At 37.5% G+C, this 26,514-nt stretch overlaps 1 protein-coding gene across 2 annotated transcripts in view; it reads right to left on the bottom strand.

The window, feature by feature from the left end:
• The window catches only part of SLK (STE20 like kinase), a 70,465-nt gene that overhangs the window by 28,431 nt on the left and 15,520 nt on the right, over positions 1-26,514 (bottom strand). For both annotated transcript variants that reach the window (XM_026650910.2, XM_026650911.2), the window contains exons 2-7: positions 9,072-9,236; positions 5,484-5,532; positions 4,567-4,716; positions 1,904-1,976; positions 1,484-1,678; positions 290-371 (exon numbers count right to left, since the gene is read on the bottom strand). In XM_026650910.2, coding sequence (XP_026506695.1) covers positions 290-371; positions 1,484-1,678; positions 1,904-1,976; positions 4,567-4,716; positions 5,484-5,532; positions 9,072-9,236 — 714 coding nt within the window. The remainder of the gene's footprint in view (positions 1-289; positions 372-1,483; positions 1,679-1,903; positions 1,977-4,566; positions 4,717-5,483; positions 5,533-9,071; positions 9,237-26,514) is intronic.

Genomic DNA, 26,514 nt, shown 5'->3' with positions numbered 1-26,514 from the left:
TTTTTTTTTTTTTTTTGGGGGGGGGGGGGGGAGGAGAAGCACTGAATTAACATAAATAGATGCACACAAGAATTATTTTCATATAAAAATTTACAAATAGTAGGCCAGATTTCCACCTGGTGTCTCTCCATTGATTTATACCAGCTGATGATCTGCCCCATAATGTTAAATACAGATTAAGTGTATCTAATTTTGAATTATTCAGAACTTCAGAGTAGCAGTGTCTTGATTCTAAATAGATGTATTAAACCCAAGTACTATAGCCCTGTTGGCAGCTAACTCTTCTTACCTGCAGAAGCTGAGCAGTATTCCATCTGGCATCTACATTCTTTTCCAAACATTTCCTTAGAAAATCTTTAAAATCTGAAGACCTGCAGAAGAAAACAAAGAAGTGATTGCCACTTTCCCTTTCCTCCTACACAAACTGCATAGTGACACATTCTTTTCAATTTCCCATTTATGACTGCATTACAATTGCTCACCATCCCATTCAAAACAAGGCAAGAGAATGGAAAAAACCAAAACCCAAACAGTTTCCCCCTAACTGGTTACAATAACTGGCATAACTCGAATGAAATCAATGGAGTTATACCAGGGATATGAATTTAACCCAATGAGTTTTACAGTCGAAACGCCCATGAGGTGCTGCATATTGATCTTCTGATAGCCAATCTAATAAATGTTTAAAAGTGAAAGTAGCACATTGCTTACCTTGTAACATCTCTTAATAAATTGTTATAATCTAGACTATATTAAAAACCACTGCTTTATCTGTCGCATTGTTTTGTGTAAAGTGATATGGCTTGATTCAACACCCGTTTATCCATTATTTTGCCTTGTGAAGTGCAAACTTAACCTTTCTGTTCTTTTTTAGTCCCTGAGTGGCATTTTTTCTAATCAAGTTCCATTTTAAAGAAAGGTTTTATTTTATGGTTCTTGGTTTTAAATGCTTCCTAACTGCAAATTCACCTAGTAATACTTTGCACTAACCATTTGAAAACAATCTGTTGTCATGACTGAGTGGGCAATGGCATAAACTTTTCAAACAACGTATATTCTCTGTATGAAATCCTCAAGAGGGCTCTTCAACATTTCTCTTTTTTTTAAGCAGATCATCCTCCTCATGCTTTTTTTCCTCTATCACTTTTTTTAAAAAAGGGTAGTTAAAAATCTTTATGTACACATTTGATGTTGAATCTGAATCTTATGTTTAAAAAGAACAAGCTCTGTTTTCCAACAATATCAAAATACTAAGATACTGTAACCTTTTTAATATGAAAGTTTCTAGACACTGCAATAACAAAAAGTAAAGTCATGGGCCCCAATCCTCCAAGGCCACATATAAGTACTTAATGCATGTGAGTAGTTCATACAGTTTAATAGGACTACTCAAAGGCCTGAAGTTAAATGTGCTTACATCGTGGCAGACTCAGGGTCAATCTCCAAAACCCTTGGCAAAAGAAGTTAGCATTAAAAGACTAACCATTTTGAAGGCTGTGCCAATGTAGGTGGGTCAGATTTTGCTATTTTCAGCAGCACGCGCATAGGATTTAACTCGTGATGAGGTGGTTCTACTTGAGCCATTTCTATTAAAGTGATGCCCAGTGACCACACATCAGCCTTATAATCATAAGGCCTGTCTTTAGATGTCTCACACATTACCACTTCAGGAGCCATCCTGCAAAAGAGAATGGTGTATAGAATTAGAGAATGAAGCATTATCATCTGCAGTCAAAAACATTCTAATTTGTTGACTTAATTAAAATATTAATGAAATTTAAATATTTTAAAGTAAATGGCACACTTTTACATACTTTACATTATTCTTTTGCAAGGCTATATAATCAACTGTGATATTAAAATATTAGTTCATGCTAAAAAGTTAACAAAACTGCACACTTACCAGTAAGGTGTACCAATGAAAGAATCTCTTCTCTGTATTGTCCTTGTGTTTTTAGCAGATACGCCAAAATCCGCTTGAAGCAAACAATAAAAATATTACTAATTTACAGGTGGAAATTTTGAGCTATATTTCAGACCAAAAAGTATACATATATGAATATTAAAACACCAAAGTGAGAGTTCAAAATATTTAAATATGTTGGTATTATTAATCAGTAATGCGTTGTAGCTCACTAACTGCTCTAATAAAAAAGTATAATGCCTTCCCCTGCTAAAAATAAAGCACTTTAAAGGCTAATGCCGAGATTAGGATGTGAGGGACAGAAATAATGGCCGGTAGGAGAAATATTTGTTGTTAGAAGAAAAGGAATAAAATATTTTCCATTAGGAAATTATTTATTTTGCCTATGAAATTATCACACTAAACTTGAACATTAACATCTCTGATTTTTACACTAATTCAGAAATCCTAAACTAGGATTTATTTTCTTTTTCCTGTTCCCCCAGTATGAAATATTTGAAAAAGGCTAATAGTAAAGGCATGTAGGTACACTTTTGATTGTAAAATGTAAATTAGAAATCTGGCATTTCCTATAATAAATTTTATCAAATAGCATATCAAGCATGACATGTCTCATTCATAAAATAAGTATATTTATTTCGAAGAGATACTTTTTTGTGTCCTACTATAGCAGATGTTCTAACTCTTCTTAATTAAAGTGTACTGATTGGACCAAAGAGACAAAATACCCATATGCTGTCTGCTTCAATCTGTATAAAATAACGTGATAGGCTCAACACCTGATAAGCCTAATTTTACTCTTTACAGAAAAGTGTAGGATTAAGGCAGCTGCCTATTCCAGTATAAAAACAGAAATATTAAAGGACTGTAGATACTATAAATTAGACATTAAAACTTGATGGTTTCTCATAAAATTGTCACACATGAAATTCCATATTATTTATTAAAAAACAGGAGGCATTGCACTTAAATTCAAGACAACCAGAAGCAAAAAATCAAATAGTACAACCAGCAAGAAAGAGATTACACATTCTTACACACAGACTGTTTCCTTTTCAAAGGTAAAGTAAATTAAATCTTTGACCAGTCTGAATGTTAAGGGCCAGTTTACATCCACTGAATCCACGCATGAAGGGGACTTCCCCACTCAGATTTCTCTGCAAAGTAGGGTCTCAGCTACCTCTACAGCACTATAACCCAACTTCACATCCGGGCTGAGAAGAGGCAGAGATCTCGTGGGACAAGGGAAATGGGCAAAGACAGAAGAATACACTCATCCTAGCTCTGACCCTGTGGAAATTTGTTAGAAAAGATAATACAGCCTCAGGCTTTAGTATTAATTATTATTTTATTATAGTATTATTTATTTATTTGTACTAATGTGGTCCCTACGAATCCTAGTCATGGACTAGGACCCCATTGTGTTAGAGGCTGCATAAACACAAAACAAAAAAAAGTTACTTACCCTAAGAAGCTTACAATTTAAGTAGAAGACAAGAGACAAAAGGTAGATACAGACAGAGGAGTACAAGGAAACAGTGAGAGGCCACAATCAAGATTGGGTTCCCATTGTGCCAGGTGCTGTGCATATATACACAGGAAGAGACAGTCCCTGCCTTGAAGCTTACAAGTTTAACAGACAAGACAAATAGGAAGGCAGGATTATCATCCCTACTTTGCAGATGAAAAACTGAGGCACGGAATCACCAAAACACTTGCTTAGCTATTCTGAATTTTTTAATTGACTTCAAAGTTAAGCTAGTAGTGAAGGAATGCTACTTGGAGCCCCAAAGCCAGTGTAAAAGCAGAGGGCCTCCATGAAGATAGATCTGGACAACTGTGCATCCCTGAGGATCTACCAGATTTAGAGGTGGGCCATTTAGCCATTTCCTAGATGGAGGGACCAAATTCCATCCCTCAATGGGACAATGTGGAGCTTTCATGAAGGAATCCTCATGGAAATTTCCTCTCTATACCATCCGCATTCTCAGGAGAGAAAATTTTGGGTGGTGGTGATTACTTCAGACAGAATGCTAGGAATAAAAATGACAAAGCTCATAGCAATTGTGTGTTCCAGCTCCCACTGAAGTTAAGGAAGAGGGAGTGATCAGTGGTATAGAAGGCTGTAGGGAAAAGGGAACACCAATATTAATAACAGTGATCATATCACATTTTTTCTATATCTAGAATATTAGTGGGAGACATTTAAAGAAATTCAATTATTATAGACTTTATTTTCACACATTTTAAATATAGTTTTCCATAGCCAAACTCAGCAAAGGGAAGAGCTGAGGTTTCTACCATAAACCTACTATAAAATTCTTGTTTTTATATATATAAGTATTTACACCTAGTATAACCTGACTTTCAAACAATTCAGTAACAATATTGGTACCAGGCCTGCTCCTGCTCCCTTTGAACTCTACGTGAGGTTTGCCAAGCATAAATAAGATAACTCAAGCTTTACTTATTTTTCAAAATAACAAAAAATCACTTATGTCTGTTGAACTATAATTCTTCTATAATGTATATCTAAGTACACAAATACTCAACAGTGCCAAACAACAATTTAAACAAAAAAGTTCATAAGATGATCTGGTTTTTTTAAAAAAATCTTGTCTATTTCCATGCAAGAGCCTTACCCAGTTTAATGTCTCCATCTAATGTAAAAAGAATATTGCCAGCTTTTAGATCTCTGTGAATGATCTTATTTTCATGCAAGTAGTTCAGTGCCTCCAAAGTCTGCTTGCAAACTACTTTGATCTGTGGCTCTGTTAATGGCCTCTCAAGTTCTGAAAGAGAAACAAACACAAATATTAAAAAAAATCCCATCTTTTCCATTTTTGTTTTTATTTTTACATAAATTTCCAGACTGATCATTATAAATCATAGCAAAAACTGTCAATCTGACAACTTAGTTTTAGAAGTAAACATTAGGCAAAAAATTCTAGCCCACTGAAGTCAATGGCAAAATTCCCATTAACTCCAATGGAGCCAGGATTTCACACCTGGGATCATCTCATTTATGAACGATTTATAAAGTTAGTTTGAATTTTCTGTTTAATATACGGAAATATCATTAAAATGACTCTCAGGTCAAGGAAATATAAAGTATTATTCAAAACATAATTAGATTAAGATGGAAAAAAGAACCAGATTCTGTAAAGACTTAAATACATGGACAACTAATCACATAAATAATCTACTCATGCGATTAAAGTTGCTCACATGCATAAATTAATGCATAATTTAAATTATTAATTTAAAAATAATTTAGATTTTTGAGAAATATAATGACTATTTTAAAAATAACAAAATTACTTTGCATTAAGATGAGGGAGTTACATACATAGATATATCTACTTTAAGCTCATATAATAAATATTTTAAAATCATCACAATGCGTATTGTTCAGTATAGTCCTGCATAAAATACAAACAAAATATCTGCATTTCAAAATAGTATATAATTTTTAAAAGTAAAATCCTTCCAAATATTTAATTATATTTATTTTAACCTGTTATAAAGATTATTATTTGAAACAAAAACTTGTATTTACCCAACATTACTGCATCTACTGCTCCACCTGCACAAAATTCAATCAGGATCTGTGTATAAATAAAAACACAGGTATTAAAAATAAAGCTAATGTACTGAATTGGAAGTGTTGTCTAGAGGTCAGAGACCACAGGACTTGGCATCAGTAGGCTTGGGTTCTATTTCCTCGTTTATCCCTGGCTTGCTGTGTGACCTTGATAAATCACTTATCTAACCTCTGTAGAACAGTGATATTAGCTAACTGAAAGTGGCACTGCAAGGCTTAAGTAAATTGTGTGCAAAGTGCTTGGAATTCCTCAGACAAAATGTGTTAATCCAGGTATCTAAATTCCACAATAAAAGGATTAAAGTCAACTGGAATCTGGTTGGCTGAGTGTGTGATTTGCATAATCATTATATAGTCATTTCTGATTTGAAAATTCTGAGTACAGGAGCCAAAACATTTGTTAACAGCCCAGAGACAGCTGCCTGATCTTCACTCCCCCTTCAGGTGAAACAGAAAAAGTATAACATTTACATGAAAGGAAAGACATCAAAAATCAAAGGAAACAGACCTGTCACATTTTTTAAAGGGAAAACCAAAAACCCTTTGACTTGTTTTTCTCCTTCTTCCTATTCATGTCCATAGAACAGTTTCTTGGCCCCAGAATAACTAGTTACACTGGGAGTATTCCACACCCTTGCTCCCAAGTCTCTTATTATATAAAAGTATAATGCAGTTATTTGGGGATACAAACCCTGCTGATTTATAGAGACAAAGAAGGTGGACAAAAATAATAAAAAGGATGGAAAGAAGGGTGAGCCAATAGTTTTTAAAACTTTTTATTAAACAATGTACCTTTCAACACATTGAGATCTCATTTTTTTGTATTCTGAAGTAGTTTTCTTTTTCATTTAAACGTTGAATATTTAATTAAAAAAGTTCAATATGACAACTACTTCCTCACAATCATACACTGGGAAAACACCTTGATGTTTAACTCAGAACACACTTTTCTTAAAAAAGGAATGAGTCTCAATTTATGACTTAAATAAATACTTAAATACTCATTTACAACTTATGTGACACTATACTTATACTAACTGCTCCTCACAACAGCATTATGAAGAACTAATATCATGTAGAATCTTTGTAAACCCCTGCCACATTCACATACCATTACTCAATTTACACATCTGCAGTGTTTTGTTTTTACAAACCAGGCAAGTGAATGAGGCAAAATGCCAAAAAACTCACTGTAGAAAAATTCCACATAAAATAATATAGTCTATAAAATTTAGTTTAATACACATTTTTGTATATGTTCTTTTGATGAAAAAGGTGTTTGTAAAACTGATGGAAGCCAGAAACCATTTTTAATACCCATTTCTGATTGTTATCTTATTTTAGAAAATTAATGGTTAAACAGTTTGCTACCCAGGAGAACTTAACGCCAAATCTTGTCTTTTTTTTCTTTATAGGCCACAGGTCTAAAATAACGTAAGAGAAGAAAACACAAGCTTATTTTCATAAACCAGATTATGAATCTGAGGAGAAATAAATCACACTTTATTACTACTACATGGGAGACACAGATTTGATTACTAAAGAATAAAAGCTGATAAGACAAACTGGTCATAACTTGAGCATTTTAAAATGATTATTAATTACTACAAATGGATGAAACATTAATTTGCATTTAACTCTTTGCTGGGGCATAGGTTGAGTAATAAAAGGCATTTCAGGCAAGCATTCCTACTCAAAACAGTAATTAACCACGTGCTTAACTTTAAGCATATGGTTAGGTCCCATTAACATCATTGGTATTTATGCACATGCTTAAAGTTAAGCATATGCGTAAATGCTGTCCTTAATAGGGATGGACTTAAGCACTTCATAACTGCTTTCCTGAATCAAGGCCTCAGAGGGAAGAATGCCATATACCAAATCATTAATATTACTTCCTGAAGCATCCAGGGAGGTCTCCTATGCAAGTACTAATCAAGGCTGACTCCTGTTTAGCTTGAGTGAGCTAACAAAACAACAAGTAAAGGTGATAGGACTGAAGACATTTATTCTTAATTAAAAGCATAGGGAGCACAGTATCCCATTTCAAACTAATAAAAATGTACAACTAAACATTTTAAATCTTTTTGAGAAACATAGATAATATCCTTCTTGAGGATTACTTATCTGATTATCACCTCACTGGCCATTCTATCACTCCTGTTTTTGATTCCTGCCAGTGCCTTCCTTTTGCCTACCACAAAGTTTAGGCTTCTCACTGTCACCTTCAACTCCACCATATCTATGTCTCTGCTTTTATTTCAAACTACTCACCATTTTGCCCCTTCACTCGGCCAATGAATCCCACCTAACCACTCACTTTGATGTTCGTCTCTCGTATGGCCCCCCTGCACATGGAACTTTCTCCCTATTCAACTCTTCGTTCATGAAATTCTTCCAAGAAACCCTCCCATGCAAATTCACATTAGTAAAACTGATATCATCCATTAATGTTTTTAAAAGGCTGTGATCAAAGTTAAATTTATTTATGTGTCCTAGGATATTTTCTGTCTAACTTGTGTTGTGTGTGTATTTAAACTGTAAACGCCAAAGGGCAAAGATTATCTTCCTTGTACAGACCCAAGTATACTTCTTTCTTAATAAATAATCATAGAAATGTAGGGCTAGAAATGGACCTTCAGAAGTCAACAGAGCCAGCCACCATGCTAAGGCAGGACCAAATGAACCTAGACCCTCCTGACAGGTGCCTGTGCCACTTGTTCTTAAAAGCCTCCAATGGTGGGGATTCCACAACCTCCCTTGGAAGCCTATTCCAGTCTAATAATGATGATATCAAAGAACAAAGGTGGAATAATCTTATTACACATGACTGATATTTATATACATGTAATTCACTGCAAAATAATTAGCAGAGTATCTAAGTATATGCATTGTATTTGTGAAATCAATACATGTACATTCAAAGGCCTGGATCGTCAGCAAATTGTGGGCCCAGTTCTGAGAGATGCTAAGCACTTTCTGGAAGTTACTGAGTGCCCTCAAGTCCCACTAAAACCAGTGGAAGTTGAGGTTAATCAGCATCTCACAAGATTGGGCTCTATAAGCCCTAATTTTTATTTTATTTTTAATTGTGTGGTTGCCGTTATCAAATCTTCCTGTTATCAAATCTTGCCGTTATCTATTTCTGAACTGTGCTGGTGGGCTTAAAACTTGAATCCAGCAGTTACAAACAAGAAATGTCCAAATCCTCTCTATACATGGACATAAACTATCAAATTCCAAGTTTTAGAATCAAAACAGGGTGAACCAGAGCTGCTGTTACAGTCAGAGCTGAATAGATGCCTCTGTATATCTTAATTTCATCATACCTACTTGCTAGATATTTTGACACAGTAATCATGCAACTTGCAAGTTAGTTGTAAAATGGAGTGGATAATTATCCTAATAATTAGTAATGATGTAGAAAAGATTTGATGGAATAATGATATAAAGTCTCTTATTATTAAGTTGGGGGGGGGGAGAAACCTAAAGTTCAATATTTTTACATAAATAGGAGAACGGTATACAAAAGGAAACACCTACCCAAAGATTGTTTTCATAGTAGAAAGCATCAAGAAGCTTGACAATATTTGGATGATCGCAGGATGCCAGAATATCAATCTCAACCATGTAATCTTCTAGTTCTTCCTCAGATTTCGTATCAATCACCTTTGCTGCAGCAAGGACTTTGGTTTCTTTGTTCTGAGCCTGTAAAAGGAAGTCCCAGCACCATTAAAACAGGAACTTCTCAATATTGAACCCATTCAAAATAGTGACAAACTTCAATTATTTCACCTCAAGATTCTGTCATAATAATTGCTATAAAAACTACAATAGCATTTTGCCATCTTCAACGTGTTTTATGAACATTTACTAATTAATCCTCAACATACCACACAGAAGACAATATATACATATTATATACTGGATAAACTGAGGCAGAGGAAGGTTCGATAACTTTCCTAGTGAAACAGAGAATCCATGGAAGAAATAAGATGAGAACGTAGGAGTTCCTCACTCCTGGTTCCATTCTCTGAATCATCATGCTGTCTATCTCTCAAGGAAGTTACTGTTGGTACTCCCTATAAAAGGAAGAGCATAAAATTTACATCTCAAATGAAGGGTGGGGTAAGGTGGCTTTAAACCACCTTTGTGCCATCCTCCTGGGGCTGAAGAAGCACTGGGAGTAACTAAAGATTTGTCTCAGTTATGACAGCTTCCCTGGGATGCTCTATGAGCCACAGTACTGCCTCTCTAGTGTAGCTATTCTAAGCCTACGGAAGAGAGCTCTCCCATCTGCTTAATTACTCCAGCCCCTGTGAGCAGCAGGAGAAGCTCTCCCACCAACATAGAACTGTCCACACCAGCACTTAAATCAGCATAAATTATGTCGCTCAAGGGGATGGCTAATTCACACCTGAGTTACATAATTTATGTTGATTTAAGCTGTAGTGTAATCATAGACTAAGGAGGATGATATCACCTCCTGACTTCCTGCTAGGTTAGAAGTAACTGTTCTGAGAACACACTAAGCTAAAAACCTTCTCTATAAGCTTGTTTACAATCTTAGATCTTACTAACTGAACTAAAACTACACTGGATCTTGGAGTGTTAAGAAAGGAACCACAAAGTGGAAAAATAGGAGGTAGAGGATTGTGCCTTTTATAAAGAAAAGCTCTCTGTTTTTCAGATAGGAAACTAAAGTTTGTTGACCTTGTAAAACTTTATGGACCTGCCTATCCTAGGAAAAATGTCTCAAAATGGCATGCCGTTGATAATTAGAGTTCAGCTCCAACAGTGTTAGCATAACTGGGAGCTCTAGTATAGATATCTACCTGCTGCTGGTGGTGTTTAATAGGATGTTGAAAATTCTGGCAGCCTGTCACATACTGCTAACACGGGCAGCTGAACTGCATACAGCAATGCTGGGAAAGTTTTAGAAAATGTTCTTGGTGTAGAGAGGTCCCCCAGCAAATGGAGAACTAATGGAATTATGCCATCACAAGCAACAAAACCCAGAAAGCTGAGCAACTGAGAGAGGAAAGGATTTGTAGTTAGACTGTTTATAAAACTGGTTTTTGTTTGACTTTTAACAACACCTTTTTAATACCAAAGTTAACAAATATTTGGAAGAAGGGAAGTTTTTGTTAAACATTCAGTAAAAGCGTGAGAGCTCACCATACTCAAAAAGTAATCCAGTAAAACTAGAGAAGATGAGACTTGACATTTTGATATTTCTAAGATCAAAAACAATCATAAAAGTAAAACAAAAGCCTTTAAGTCTGTCTATATACACACACATCATAAATGGACACAAATACAATTTAAAAAAAAATCTTTTGAAGTGACACCATAAATTTGGAATCTAATCAATTTCAATAAATGAGAAAAAAGTAATTTCTAAAACAATCATGTTTCCCTAATTATTTTTTAAGAAGGTGGTTTCCCTCACCAAGTACTGTCTGAAAGACCCACAAAAGCAAGATGGAAAACTGGCAAAGACCACAATGCTGCAAATATATCCACGGAGAGCAACCCCCGTGCCCACAAATGTGTAGTTGCAGGACTGAAGCACAATTCTCTTGACAATAGAAGAAAAACCATGAAACTGACTATACACAAAGTGCCATCACAAATGCACAAAAACTCCTTGAAAAGATGTTTTTCCTCTAATCTTTTTTAATTATACTAATTTTAGACATTACTTGTAATACCCACAGATAAGAATTTTTAAACATGATTTCCAAGTTGAGAGTGTTCCTTTAAATCTCAACAATGATTTATTCAATTACTTTGTAAAATATGTATTAAAACTAAAAGGTAGATCAGTATTTACAAGTATCTACTTAACTCAATTGGGTGTTCTATTGAAAGGAAAAACTGGAAAACACACAAATGATAGGTTTATAAACATGCACACAAAAACGTGGTTCATTCAATTTGTGAACTGAAATGGTCACTTACTAGTGTACTAGTATCAAAAAATAAAATGACTAAACATTTCCATGCATATGAGCTATGGGGGGAAAAATATCACCAGTAAAATAATGGTCGAAGCATGAAGGGGCATACAAATGTTTAGCATATCTTATAAATACCTTGCAACGCCAGCTACAACAGTGCCATGTGAATGCCTCTTACTTTCAGGTGACATAACTAAAAAGTGGGCAGCATTATCTCCCATAAATGTAAACAAACTTGTTTATCTTAGTGATTGGATGAACAAAAAGTAGGACTGAGGAGACTTGTAGGCTCTAAAGTTTTACATTACTTTATTTTTGAGTGCATTATGTCAAAAAAGTCTACTTTTGTAAGTTGCACTTTCACAATAAAGAAATTGCACTACAGTACTTGTGTGAGGTGAATTGAAAAATACTATTTCTTTTATCTTTTTTACAGTGCAAATATTTTTTATTGCAAATATCAAGTGAGCATTGTATACTTTGTATTCTGTGTTGTAATTGAAATCAGTACATTTGAAAATGTAGAAAACATCTAAAAATATTTAAATGGTATTGTATTATTAACAGTGCGATTAAAATTGCAATTAATTGTGGGTTTTTTTAATCTTTTTAATTTGTTTGACAGCCCTAGTTACTAAGGAAACTAAGTAGTCACAGACAAGGAATAAAGTACTGTCATGGTTGTGAAACTGACTGGCACAAAACAGAGTGGAATTAAATGGTATATTTCCAATATCACAGAAGGATAACAGTCAAGTGCCCAATGATCTGTACTAGGACTGCGATATTTAATACATTAATGTTCTGGAAAAGGTGGTGAACAGTGAGATGGCAAATTTTGATACCTATGTAGAGGGGAAAGGAGTATAGCACAAGTCATTCAATTGAATTGCTTATATAAGAGGTACATACTGCTAGCTCAAAGTAAGGGGACTTGGGGGGGAAGGGTAATTGTTTAATATTTTTTGATACTGTAATTTGAGCTAGATTAAAGGATTATGAGGTGATGTGTGAAAACAGAGGTAGATGGCTAGAGCTGAAAGACTAAATGAAATAAGATACATCACTGTATAAGCACTGCAGCCTTCTACCTTGCTAAAGTGAGCAATAGCTAGTTAAAATAATGTATACTTTTCCTTTTACAAAGACATGCTTACGCTAAATTAAGACTAGCAATACTTTAAAAAAAGATATTTGATGAAAAACAAACTACTTCATATTGTCAGAAAGCAGTGGTAAAATAAGATTCCATATTAATCATAAAATATGACAATCAATACCATGTGGAAATTGGCTTTTGTGGTTTCTTACGAGGTTTGTTATGTACATACTCTTTATCTTTATTTGCTGAAAAGCTATTTTGTTCAGATAAAAACATACTTATTTCTGAGCTAATGAAGAGGAAGTAGGGTATGTTTTTATCAACTTGCAAAAGAAAAAAGGCATTGCCGAAATGTCTTTGTTTCCTAAAAAGTGTTAGAAACTGATTGATAATTCTCTTTACAATATTAAATCAACTCGTTTTTGGAGAAATTTAAGCTTAGAATATTACAAGTAAAACGTTAAGAAAATTTTAATTGATTCTGAGGGTATTGCTGAATTGCTGCCTTCCACAAAGCTTCAGAATTTTTTAAAATAATTTGCTTTTTAAAAAATATAAACCAACTGTAAACAAATGGAAAATTGAACAGGAATTAAAGAAAATCATATGATATATTTAAGCTAGTGTTTCACAGATCTTCTACAGTTTATGAATAAAGATGTAAACATAAATATTTCTGCCCAATTCTATGCTGTTGTTCATTTAACAAGAGGTGCAAAATTAGATTAAAAGCTAAGACTTCCAGCAATTACATACTTTGATTTTGTCTTTTGATTCTTTTACGAAGCTTACACTGAATCTCCATTAGTTTTTGATATTGCCATATCTCACAAGAGAAAGAGGGTTGATAAGAGCCAGCACTTGGATGACAGATCTCTGAGGATCACCTAGTGCTGCAAAAATGGCGTTCAGGATTCAGTAGGTGGACTCTTCCTTCACTCAGATTCAAAGGAAAACCACTACTCCAGCACGGTTTTAGGAGCAATATGATGCTTAAGATGCTGTCTTTCAAATGAGATGGACCCATGAATTGTATCCATTAAAGATTACCATGTGATTATTCATAACTGTATGGGGGTTAACCCTGGAATACTGACAAAATTACAGGTTGGCTTATTACAATATGCCTACCTAAATTACTCCTCTTTTAATATGTTCTGTAGTGTTGTGGTATAGTATACTGTTATATACCTACTGAATTTAGTTTATAATGTAGCCACACCAGTGGTATACACAATAATTGCTGTGGCAGTTTGTATCAGTTCATAAAGCATATTGGAATCATTTGAAATAAATGTTAAAATATAAAATATAAAACCCTCTGGAAAGCTTTATGCACAAAATGTGCAAGGAGGAAATGGCTGCCCTTTGCAAACTTTGCAGCTATATTAAATTCGAGATTTTATCTGTATGTTTATGAATGGCAGAAGCATGACAGATGTCCTTCCTCTGATATAACTGAGCTGTTGTAATAGTTTTAAGTACTATATGTAGCTATTTCTGGAGTTTTGTATCTTTTTGTAACTAACTTGTTATAATTATTAAGGGGGAGGAGCTATCATTATCACACTGTTTATTATGGCCTTTCCATTAAAACTCCTTTATTGCTGAGTTAATGGTGAATTCAGGACTGGGGAAAACCAAGCATCCTCATAATGAACTACTCCTGCCTGATTAGAGCAACTAACACAAGTGTTTCATACTAGTGTACGAAATGTTAATAATGTTGCAAAAATGTTCATTTTAAGAGAATTATGACTTTTATATTGCCATTTTGCTTAAAACTGCCTATATCCTCTCACCCCTGCTAAGAGCCAGGAGCCTCCAGTGTGGAGGGAATATTTTTTCCCTTCCATCAGGCAGAAGCTCATTACTGTTTTCCTCATCCTTCCTCCCCAATTCCTTCTGTTGCACTCATTGAGTCTTGTTTTTGTTGGACTGAAAGCTCGTTGAGGCAGGGACTGTCTTGTTTGGTATTTCCACTTTCACGTTAATCTCAGGCCAACCCTCTTTCTTTGCAACTGGCTGGGTAGGGTACACCTCTCCCCAAGGCATTTCAGCTGTATTTCACGATTTCTCAACGTCTGTATTATCCGGTCACAAGTAGGTTTAGTGTCATGAGTCGTAGGCATCTTGTCAATGTTTCATTCTCTGAGCAGAGGTTAATGTAGCATATTTAAAAAGCAGAGGGAAGAGATTCTGAAATGAAAGAAGCCAGAGGATATATGCTTGGAATAATCTCCGAAGTAACATTTGTGAGTGGTCTTGTCTCTCTCTACTCAATAAACTACTGAAAACTCATCACTCTGAGAAGGTGCTCTTGCTCTAATGGCTACATTCCATTCCATGTTAATTCCACCTTGTTTAATTCTGTTTTTCTTGGTTTGTGCCTTTAAATTATAAGGCCAAGATTTTCAAAAGTAACTAGTGATTTGAGTGCCCAAACTGAGACTCTATTAAAAGGATCTGGTTTACAATGAGTTAATTATAACCAAGAACTCATCTATTCTGTAGAATCTGAAGCGAAGATCTAAGGTAATGCTCCATGGTTTCTGAGCCCCCAGATTGGAAATTCACCAGCAATATAACTGAAATTTAAAGATGCAGAATTTTATTGAATTAAATATGAAAACGAGTAATAACCAACACAGCTGTTCATATTTTATATTAAATGATCTTTTCAATATGCAGCAAATCTCTATACTATCAACACAACTCCAGCAGCAAGGTTATCAGGCAAAGCTGGAAATTTAGTTAGCTAACTGGAAGACATAGGAGGAAGTTTAAGATGTTAGAAAAGTTATATTAGCATAGACACTTTGGTCAGGGTGTGGAAAAAAACCCCACCCGACCGATGTAGCTAAGTTGACATAACCCCCTCTGTAGACGCACCTACGTTGACTGAAAGAGGGCGTCCATCGACATAGCTAACCTTGTTTGGGGAGGTGATGCTCCTACACCAACAGAAAAACCCCTCTGTCAGTGTAGTACTCCTGGGACAATTCTGCACCACTGCACAGGTGCATAATTAATGAGCCGTGGATATTTTTAATTTTTTGCTTCTGCTGAAAAGTTACTGCAATTCTGCCTTTTGCCCACCAGAGGGTGCTGTGGTACACAGCAGCACTCCCAGCCAGCTAGGGAAGAGAAAGAGCCTGCAGAGCCTTCTTCACAGTGCCTGTCAGACCAGGTCAGGAGATGGGGGCTATGGGGAAAAAGACAGCCTAGGGTGCTGGGGGGGTTAGACAGGGGTTCATAAGGGCTAGTGGTAGAGGGGCGGAATGGGAGTGGAGGCACAGGGCCATATGGTGATGGGGGACAGGGTGCAGAGCTACATAGGGACAGAGGGTGGCTGAGTGGGGGCAGACACAAGGGGGTGCAGGGCCACATAGGGATGAGAGGAGTGGGTATCTGAGTGGGGGTGGAGGGACACAAGTGCCTGACTGAATGGGAGAGGCTGGGGATAGCCAGGTCTGCATGGGGGAAGCTCCCTAACAGTCCTCCTCCTCCCCCCCCCCCCCCCCCCAAAAACAAAACAAAACCCTGTTCCATACTTCTCTCACCCAGGCTCCTTCCCAGAAATTATCTCCCTCTCTCTCAGCTCCTCTGTTACTCCTGACTCCCCCCAGCCTTTGCACTGCTTCTGGGGGTGTGTGCGGGAAATATGGTTCTGTATTGTAGTTTAAATGAATTATTACTCAGAGTTTCTGTATTAATATGCCTAGCAAGGAATCTGTTTGTCAAAAAACATTTTCTGAATCTTTTTTGTTGTCTGTATTGTTACAGACATACTTGCTGACAGGTATTTTGAAATAAATGACCAAAAATAATTGAAACTGGTGTGATTACATTGTGTTATTTTGACAAATAAAATATGCATAATTTGAAAATACTGTGTGCAGAATTTTTAATTTTTTGGCACAGAATTCCCACAGCAGTAGTGTAGGCTGCATCAACACTAGAGGGCAATGAAGACACTGCTATGCTGGTATAGTGTCTTTAGGGCAGCATACCCCCTTAAAATGGATATTTTTAGTAAACTTATCAGTAGCGAAACAGTTAAGTGTTGACATTTAAACGGTTATTAAATTTCAGAGGTACCACCCTACTCAGATAAATGAGAAGTTCACATCTCTGAGCTATTGTTTCAGGCTACAGTATTTATAGACTTAGGGGATAATTTTCACAAGGAAAAAAGGTGTATTCTTAAATCATGTTAGCTAATACATGGTAACCAACAAGAGGTACAATCCTAGTGAAAGCAAGTCAGTTTGCTGTTTTCACACAAGTTAGCAAGTTGAGGTAAACTCTAGGCTTTCCTCAGTCTTATAAGCAGGCCTAAGGTTTTACCTCACACAGCTAAGGCCTTGTCTCCAATACAGAGTTTTGTCGATGCAAGTTACATCAATGATCAAAATCTGGCATAATTACATCACTTGTGCATGTTCACACAACGCTCCTGTCGGCAGAGCGTGATCACAGTTGGTGTTCTAGCATCGACAGACAGAGCAGTGCATTGTGGGTAGCTATCCCACTGTGCTACTTGCTACCTGTTGCAGCTAGGAGTTGTGGGGAGGCAAAGTGGATCACAGTGCATCATGGGGGCATGTTCAAAATCCCATGATGCAGTTTTTTTCCATCCCATCGCTACATAGGCTTCCAACTGTGTTTCACTGCATTTTTCAATGGACGCTGTTTACCGGGAGCCTGCCTTCTGTCTCAAAGGATGGATCCTGCACTGTTCTCTACTGTTGTGGTCACTTATGAACACATCGTGGCTGGTCATGCAGTATATCATGAGCACCAAATCTGAACACGTATCAGAGGTGCCTGACCTGCTATGTGCCATGGAGAGAAACAACACCAGTTTAATTTTGGCATTCACAGAGCAGCTGACATGATGACTGTTGCTTTTGGGCTCGGGAAACAAGCACTGAGTGATGGGATCACATCGTTATGCAGGTCTGGCATGATAAGCAGTGGCTGCAGAACTTTCGGATGCAGAAACCCACCTTCCTGGACCTGTGTGTGGAACTCTTCCCAGCACTGTAGTGCAAGGACACCAAAATGGTGGAGAAGAGCATGCGATCGCTGCGTGGAAGCTGGCAACTCTAGACCGCTACCGGTCACTCATGAATCAGTTTGGAGTTGGGAAGTCCACCATTGGGGATGCATTAACACAAGCGTGCAGGGCCATTAATTGCATTCTGCTATGAAGGACTAACACTCTTGGAAATGTGAATGAGATAGTGGATGATTTTGCAGCAATGGGACTCCCTAACTTGCTCTTCCTTGGTTGCTTCCTTATCTGGTGGAGGCGCTCCACCAGTGTGTAGGGGGTTCTCCTGAAGGCCACATCTGCAGAAGCACAAGAAAAACAGAAGCTGATTGTTAGTGCATGCACAGCATTGAATCATTGTAGTAAAATGCACTTCTTTTTAAATATGAATCAGTTTTTCATTGTCCCTTGGCAAGCACACAGCTCAGTGAACACCCTAAACATGGGGAGTTCGACCTGGGCATGGGGGATGTGTGCTCAAGATGGGGCAAACTGTCTAGGTGTTTTTTTAAGGGGATCACTGCAGACAACTAGGGACAATATTGTAAATTCTGCCACCATTTTCCACCGATGGGGGTCATTGAAGCCAAATTCTCTCTCCTGAGGGTAAGCAAGGATGCATGTGTGCACCTCCTGCATGCGTGCAGCTTCAGACCGAGTCCCTTTGCTGCTTGCCTGTGTGCCGCTTTGCTCCCTGTACAAGTGATTGCCAACTGGCACAGGAAAGTTTCCTACAAGGAACCTTCGGCAGAGGATTGGCAAGTACCTCCAGGAAAGTTTCCTAGAGACCTCTCTGGAAGATTCCCAAGGAAATCTTGGTGGCATTAACACACTGCTTTGCTGCACAGAGGAACGTGTGCCACATGCAAACACAGCTAGTCTTGTACATTTCTATCCCTTCCCTCCTTTCTAGAATATACAGGACAGCTCTACCTCAGATAACCAAGCAGCATCAACTCAAAAAGATCACTTACCAAAGCTCTCTTCTCCTGCATCATGCGCACCAGAGATGGACTGCTGGGGCCGGTTAGATCCCTCCTGAGTGGAAAAGAGATCCTGACTTGCCACGCCACTGGACAATCCTGCTGTGTGCTCCATATCCTCCTCCAATTCTACCTCCTCATCCACAACTTCATCCTTGGGGTTGATTCTGCTGTCCACTCTCTCTAGCTACACTGAAGTATCCATAGGGCTCTTGAGGTCACCACCAAGGATGACGCCTAGCTCCTTACAGAAGCAGCAAATCTTCAGCGCCTTCTGGTACGCCTGCCTCAGCTCATTTTTCTTCGCACGGCACTGATGCATGTCCCATTTGTAGCCCGTCTTCAACATGCCATGAGAAGTCTGACCATAGGTACTGAAGTTCCTATGGCTGGAGCAAAGCTGGGACTGCATCCAACAACTCAGATGTGCTCCAAGCAGGAGAGCGTTTGCTGCATAGCACTACCATGGTCAGCTGGGAAGATATAATGTTTGCTGTCCACACCGAGCAAATAGGAAGCGAAATTTCAAAAATTCCCAGGCCTTTAAAGGGGGAAGGGCGGATGCCTGTGCACCTGAGTGCAGGGCAGCAGAGTTCAAACTGCTGACCAGAGCGGTCAGGACGGGCATTGAGAGACACCTCCTGGAGACCATTTACAGCAACATAATCAAATGCAGTGTCTACACTGACACTTTTTCTATCTAACTTTGCCGCTAAAAGCTCTATGCCTCTCATTGAGGTGGTTTTATTTTGTTGGCAAAACAAGATAATTTTGTCGGCGGAAGGAGCATTGTAGTGTGTACACCTGCACTGTTTTGTTGACTAAAGCGGACTTTCGTCAACAAAGCTCTGTAGTGTAGACAAGGCCTTACTTGGGTGAAAACTGCAAACTGACTTGTCTTCACTAGGATTTTACCTTGGGTTGGCTACCATGTATTAGCAAACTTGTGTAAAAAATTAGAAATATTTTTTGAAAAGAAAGCTTTGATTCTGGAACATAATTCTGTGCTCAGAGTATCATGAGACATGTGGGGCCCAGCAAGAATAAATTACCTAATGCACAGGCCAAGTCTTATCAAGCTTATTGTATCCTGGCCAAAGCTAAAGCTCTTTTCCTCACTGGACTGCTTGCTAGAGGGAGAGTCAAGGGCTTGGCTGAGTATTTCTCAAGACAAGATCCAGTCCTTTAACCATTAAGTTTTTGGGCTCTTTGTAAAGAACAATTTGACATTTTGCTTTCCTCAACCAAAGAAAGAATTGCTCATCTGTTGCTCAAGAATAAGAATGAAATAAAAGGAGACATGTTGGCAGTTGCAACTGCAATTGCCTTCATTATGAAGCTGTAAGAAAACTAGGCGGATTAAAAAATAGTCATTACAGAAAAGCAGTAGTTAATCCCTGCCCTACTTGAAACAGACTTGTCACCAGAGTAACTTAATAGCTCTAGACTGGCGGATCCTAGGCAGTAACACAATTGATTTTGACTACTCTTGCGCTTTGCAGTTGTTTTAGAACTTTGCATTAGCTTAATTTAAACAAAATTGAAGTTTTTATTGAAATATGAAATGAACAAAATGTATACCAGACCATGTTATTTTAAGATTAAATTCCATTTATTTTAAACTGTCTCGTTCAGTTTAATGTACTTTAGATTTCAGAATCGACAACACTAACTGCATAAAAGATTGGCTTGTTGTCTCTCTCTAAAATTGTGAGGTTTTTAGGGGTGGGACTATGACTTCCTCGGCATTTAAAAAGGGATTGAGACATTTTGTATGCTACTGCAAGTTAATTTATCAATTTGGTTTGGTTACTGTATCATAGCACAATGTTTTAATTTCACTCGGTTTACTTTCTTCTTGACAAGTAAACTATTAGACTCACCAAAGGTAAACAGACATTATCATGATGTATGAAGATGTGCTGAGGCCGGTCAAGTACCATCCTGTAGCCAGATTTTGAGTGGAACTAGGTTTGAATATTTGTTTCAAATAATGGTTACACAACTGGAAAGGACAACAATGGGCTTTTAAAATATAACTGAGCAGCCTAAGGGAAGCAGCCTGGATCTCTCCAGATCCTCCTGAATAACTGTTCTCAGAACTATGTTTTATATAAATATACATGTATTTATACATATAAGCAACATGGAATGTGAAAAACTGTCAATGTAGGAGTAAGGCTGCACACAAAAACATACATCAGGAAATTTTAAAGTTGAATGCTCAATCTTAATGCTGCAACTTTGTGTCTACATGTTTAGAGTTTGTTATATGATATTTTTCCAACACAGCATAATGTATTGTACAAGTGAAACTGCACATGTACAGCATCTTGCAATTTACCATTCTTCAGTGCTCATCCTTGTATGTTTCTGGTTTATGTAAATTTTCTAATATATGCATTTTGTCAGTATGTGTGACTACATATTCAACATTAGTTATCCTTTGGAGACAAATTTCTAAACAGTAATTTGTTACTGCAGTACCTCGAGCTGTTGCTCAATACAAATAAAGTCCACTTGTATTTTACGATTCCTTGTTTTACTGAGCCTTGTCCAGCGAAGTTTTATGGCAGGTCAGAATACAAACAACACTAAATAGTTTCAGCATATATTGGATGTGCTTTCTTTTAAACATTCTTAAATATCTGAGTGGAAATAGATACACTTGTACACTGTGGACTTGAATGTTAAACATTTATAGTTACACCAATAAAACGAATACTGATTTTTTCTGTAAACCATCCCAAAACTGTGTGCAAGTTTCACAAGTATTAAATATTTAACTGTATAAATTACCACAGGGAGCTACTATAACATGTATTAGTGAAGCAGCACTGATAATCTAATCATTCAAAGAGTTCGGGATTTACAATTAAATTACAATGCTTTGTATGGTAACACATTTTCACTTACTCTGTGCTATACTTCACTCTCTAGTAAGTTATCTAAGTATGGTTTACCATATAATATTCACACAGTACAATATCATGAACTGGCCTACACAAAGTTGTACCTCTTACTGGAAGATGGTAAGTGTACTTAAGTGGTTGGGCGAAATGTGATAGACTATCGAAAGACAAGCATAAAGGGAAGTAAGAATACGCATATAACTAATGTTGATATTTCTTCATATAAAACTGTGCAACCTGGCATTAGCCATATACATTTTTTATTTCATTACTTAGGAGGTTTTGTTGTTGTTTTTAAGGCAAAATACTAAAAAGGTGATACTTCAGGCTCCAGGGCTTTAAAAAAAAGGGGGGGGGGTATAAATTCCTTGAGTCAGGTATGACTTGGTTATGTGCTACCAGCCACCCTTGATCAAGGCTGCAGAAAGACAAATGTCATTGGACCAGAATGCCCTTTACAAGACCCAGGGTTTCCCAAAACATGTATCATAGGCTATGACTCATTTCCTGCTTGAATCACTTAAGGCTTTTTGATTGCTAGACTATCACTGCATTGAGTAGCTAGGGTTAGCTGATAATAAAAGGACTTGTGTCTTTTCTTAACAAGAAGTCAAACAAATATATATTTAAACAGCCCCCTAAACAAGACTTTAGTTCCACACAGACTTGAGAACAGTTAAGCCTTGTTTACCTTAGAAATTTTCATGACTTGCGTTCCACAGTTAACACTCCACCAATGGTGGAACCTCTGGTGTAAATATGGCAAAAGTTATTCTACTATCATGGTCTGAGTAGGGTTAAAGACAATGGTAAAAAGGTCTAAACCTTGTCTATACCAGTACTGATGAAGCACTGTTTGGAATAATAGGTATGAAAGTCATCAATACAGAAACATCTTTAAAATTTACACTCAGATTGTTCCAAAGACTGACCCAGGGCAGCGCCTCAGAGCTCAGATGCCCTACTGTAGACCTCTATTCAGGCTTTTAAAAGGCAAGTGGATCACCTGACTTCAGGTTTTTGGGAACTGTTGCATTTCCACTCATGTCCCTTTCATGAAAAGTGCTATATAAGAGATAAGTAGAAGTATTATTTCCTGAACTCCAGATGCATCTAACTGAAGATTCAGCTTCTCTTCAGGGATTCCACTTCCTTGGATAGGGGTAGAAAGGAAACCAGAGTGGGAAGGAAGACAGACAAAAGGAAATCATTTTCTTTTTGCACTGGAAATAAAAGTGAAAAATAAAGTACTTTTTTGAGAGAAAAAGGAACAATACAAAGTTTTCGTACTTATGTTCATACCACAAAGAGAATGCCTAAGATTCCCAGACAGAACTACCACTGAAAGGGAGCCATCTGTATAGTCTTGGATGAACATAACTCACTCTCCCACATCAGGAACTCCATCCTCAGTTCCCTAACCAAAGAAGAGTGGCAAAAAGTTTTCTTGTGCACCACTTAAATAATCCAAAACAAATATACACATGTATAGCATTCTCTCAAGTATGATTTTCATAATTTAGTCAAATGTAAAACAATTTCACCTAGAAGGTATGTGTATTGCTCCTCTGAGGACTATTTTCATACCAAAGATGCAACTCTAAAATTTTAGCCACTTTAAATGTAAGGCCTATTAAAAGCAAGCAAATCAAGAACTTTTCTCCCTCAGAAGTGGATGAACATTCAAGAAAACAACTTCATAAACAGATCTTGAAAAATGTAATGCTTAAACATTGTTCAAAGTTATGACAGCTCGAAAATAGGACTTTATTATGGAAATGGTTGTACAACCTTAAATGGTTGCATCTGTCCTACTATATAAAGTATATACAAACAATCTGGAGAATAAAAATGTCAGTAACAGTTCAAGATGTTACAGATAGATTGTTGACTATAATAGACTATGCATACATTTCTGGATCTTAAAAATTAGAAATTTTGTAAGTATAGGTGATGCAGAGTACTAGAAAACTCGTCAGAAATTAAAGTAAGCGTTTCCTATTTCAAATAAGGTACTTAACTAGAGTGTCAGAACAATTTATATAGCTGAGCTCACGCTTTGGAAAAGATGACTGCCTGGTAAAAGGAAAGGGAGTGATCATGAACATATTCTATATTTATCCTCTGTGCCCCTGTGTGCTCACTGCATTCAAGAGTAAAATGTTGACAACATATTATTCATATGATCAGGACCCACAGTGCATAACTCTCATACACCAAATGAGACACAAGGATATACAGAAAATGAGGGGGCATTAAACAACTTGTGCTATCCATCTTGCTTATTTAAAACATTTCATTGGTGTGGGTATGATGAAGAGAAACCTTTTATAAAGAAGAAAGATGACCATCTTCAGTAGGTGTAAATAAATAGTAAAATTCTCAAACAATAGTTTACTGGTTGTAGGTAAGTTTTTCCTGCTCTACCCACTCCTTCTCAAAACCCCAAAGTGACAGAGGCAACAAGGAAGCATACACAGCTATGTGCAACAAGCCTGTTTCTTACTGTTTAATCATGAGAAAGACTGCCTTATTCTTACCTGATAGTCTCATGTTCTTTAATAAAATAAATTCTATGACAGACCTGCGGGTGGCTCTCGTTGGAGTATGTTTTTGAAGTTTTTCTGTTTTAAGATAGCCACCCGCAGGTCTGTCATAGAATGGCCAGACAGGTTAAAGTGTTCTCCCACTGGTTTTTGAGTATTATGATTCCTGATGTCAGATTTGTGTCCATTAATTCTTTTGCGTAGAGACTGTCCGGTTTGGCCAATGTACATGGCAGAGGGGCATTGCTGGCACATGATGGCATATATCACATTGGTAGATGTGCAGGTGAACGAGCCCCTGATGGTATGGCTGATGTGATTAGGCCCTATGATGGTGTCACTTGAATAGATATGTGGACAGAGTTGGCATCGGGCTTTGTTACAAGGATAGGTTCCTGGGTCAGTGTTTTTGTTCAGTGATGTGTGGTTGCTGGTGAGTATTTGCTTTAGGTTGGGGGGTTGTCTGTAAGCAAGGACAGGTCTGTCTCCCAAGATCTGTGAGAGTAAAGGATCATCTTTCAGGATAGGTTGTAGATCTCTAATGATGCGCTGGAGAGGTTTTAGTTGGGGGCTGAAGGTGACAGCTAGTGGTGTTCTGTTATTTTCTTTGTTGGCCCTGTCTTGTAGGAGGTGACTTCTGGGTACTCGTCTGGCTCTGTCAATCTGTTTTTTCACTTCAGCAGGTGGGTATTGTAGTTTTAAGAATGCTTGATAGAGATCTTGTAGGTGCTTGTCTCTATCTGAGGGATTGGAGCAAATGCGGTTATATCTTAGAGCTTGGCTGTAGACAATGGATCGTGTGGTGTGTCCTGGATGGAAGCTGGAGGCATGTAGGTAAGTGTAGCGGTCAGTAGGTTTCCGGTATAGGGTGGTATTTATGTGACCATCGCTTATTAGCACAGTAGTGTCCAGGAAATGGACCGCTTGTGTGGATTGATCTAGGCTGAGGTTGATGGTAGGATGGAAATTATTGAAATCATGGTGGAATTCCTCAAGGGCTTCTTTTCCATGGGTCCAGATGATGAAGATGTCATCAATGTAGCGCAAGTAGAGTAGGGGCGTTAGGGGACGAGAGCTAAGGAAGCGTTGTTCTAAGTCCGCCATAAAAATGTTGGCATACTGTGGGGCCATGCGGGTACCCATAGCAGTGCCGCTGACTTGAAGGTATATATTGTCCCCAAATGTGAAATAGTTGTGGGTGAGGACAAAGTCACAGAGTTCAGCCACCAGGTTAGCTGTGACATTATCGGGGATACTGTTCCTGATAGCTTGTAGTCCATCTTTGTGTGGAATATTGGTGTAGAGGGCTTCTACGTCCATAGTGGCCAGGATGGTGTTTTCTGAAAGATCACCGATGGATTGTAGTTTCCTCAGGAAGTCAGTAGTATCTCGAAGATAGCTAGGAGTGCTGGTAGCGTAGGGTCTGAGGAGAGAGTCCACATAACCAGACAAGCCTGATGTTAGGGTGCCAATGCCTGAGATGATGGGGCGTCCAGGATTTCCAGGTTTATGGATCTTGGGTAGCAAATAGAATGAAACAGACTCCAACGAGAGACTGCTGAGCTGGAATTGATATGCAAACTAGACACAATCAACTCAGGGCTAAATAGGGATTGGGAATGGCTGAGCCATTACAAACATTGAATCTATCTCCCCTTGTAAGTATTCTCACACTTGCTTCTTATCAAACTGTCTGTACTTGGCTACCTTGATTATCACTTCAAAAGTTTTTTTTCTCTTACTTAATTGGCCTCTCAGAGTTGGTAAGACAACTCCCACCTGTTCATGCTCTCTGTATGTGTGTATATATATCTCCTCGATATATGTTTCACTCAATATGCATCCGAAGAAGTGGGTTGTAGCCCACGAAAGCTTATGCTCTAATAAATTTGTTAGTCTCTAAGGTGCCACAAGTACTCCTGTTCTTTTTGCGGATACAGACTAACACGGCTGCTACTCTGAAACCTTTAATAAAATGATTTCCAATAGTGTGAAAACTAAAGTTAACACTCTTTCTCCATACTTCCTGGGACACTGCAACATTAAGGATAGTTTTGACTTTGAGCAGCTGACCAAGCTGATCAGTGAGACTAAAAAAATCCTTTGTTTTCTACACATGGTAAGCTTTCATCTTTGTTTCAAAAGTCATATCCAGAAGACTTAAACTCTTTAGGCCTGCTTAACGCAATGATGAGGTATACTTAGGAAGTAGAGATTAAATAAAGAATATGAGTTTGTAAGTGTTTTAATTAAATAACAGTAAACAATGCTGTTATTTGAAGAATTCATGTTACATCTGAGTAAAAATAAACTGAAGTGTGGTCTACATCTAAAACGCAGATCAACCTAGATAGGTCGCCCAAAGGTGTGAAAAATTCACACCCATGAGACGCATAGTGATGCTGACCTAAGCCCTGCTGT

This window comes from Terrapene carolina, unplaced genomic scaffold, assembly GCF_002925995.2.
Source record: "Terrapene carolina triunguis isolate 2854851 unplaced genomic scaffold, T_m_triunguis-2.0 Scaffold95, whole genome shotgun sequence".
In the NCBI taxonomy this organism is placed as follows: Eukaryota; Metazoa; Chordata; order Testudines; family Emydidae; genus Terrapene; species Terrapene triunguis.
This window is presented reverse-complemented; position numbering and strand designations above follow the sequence as displayed.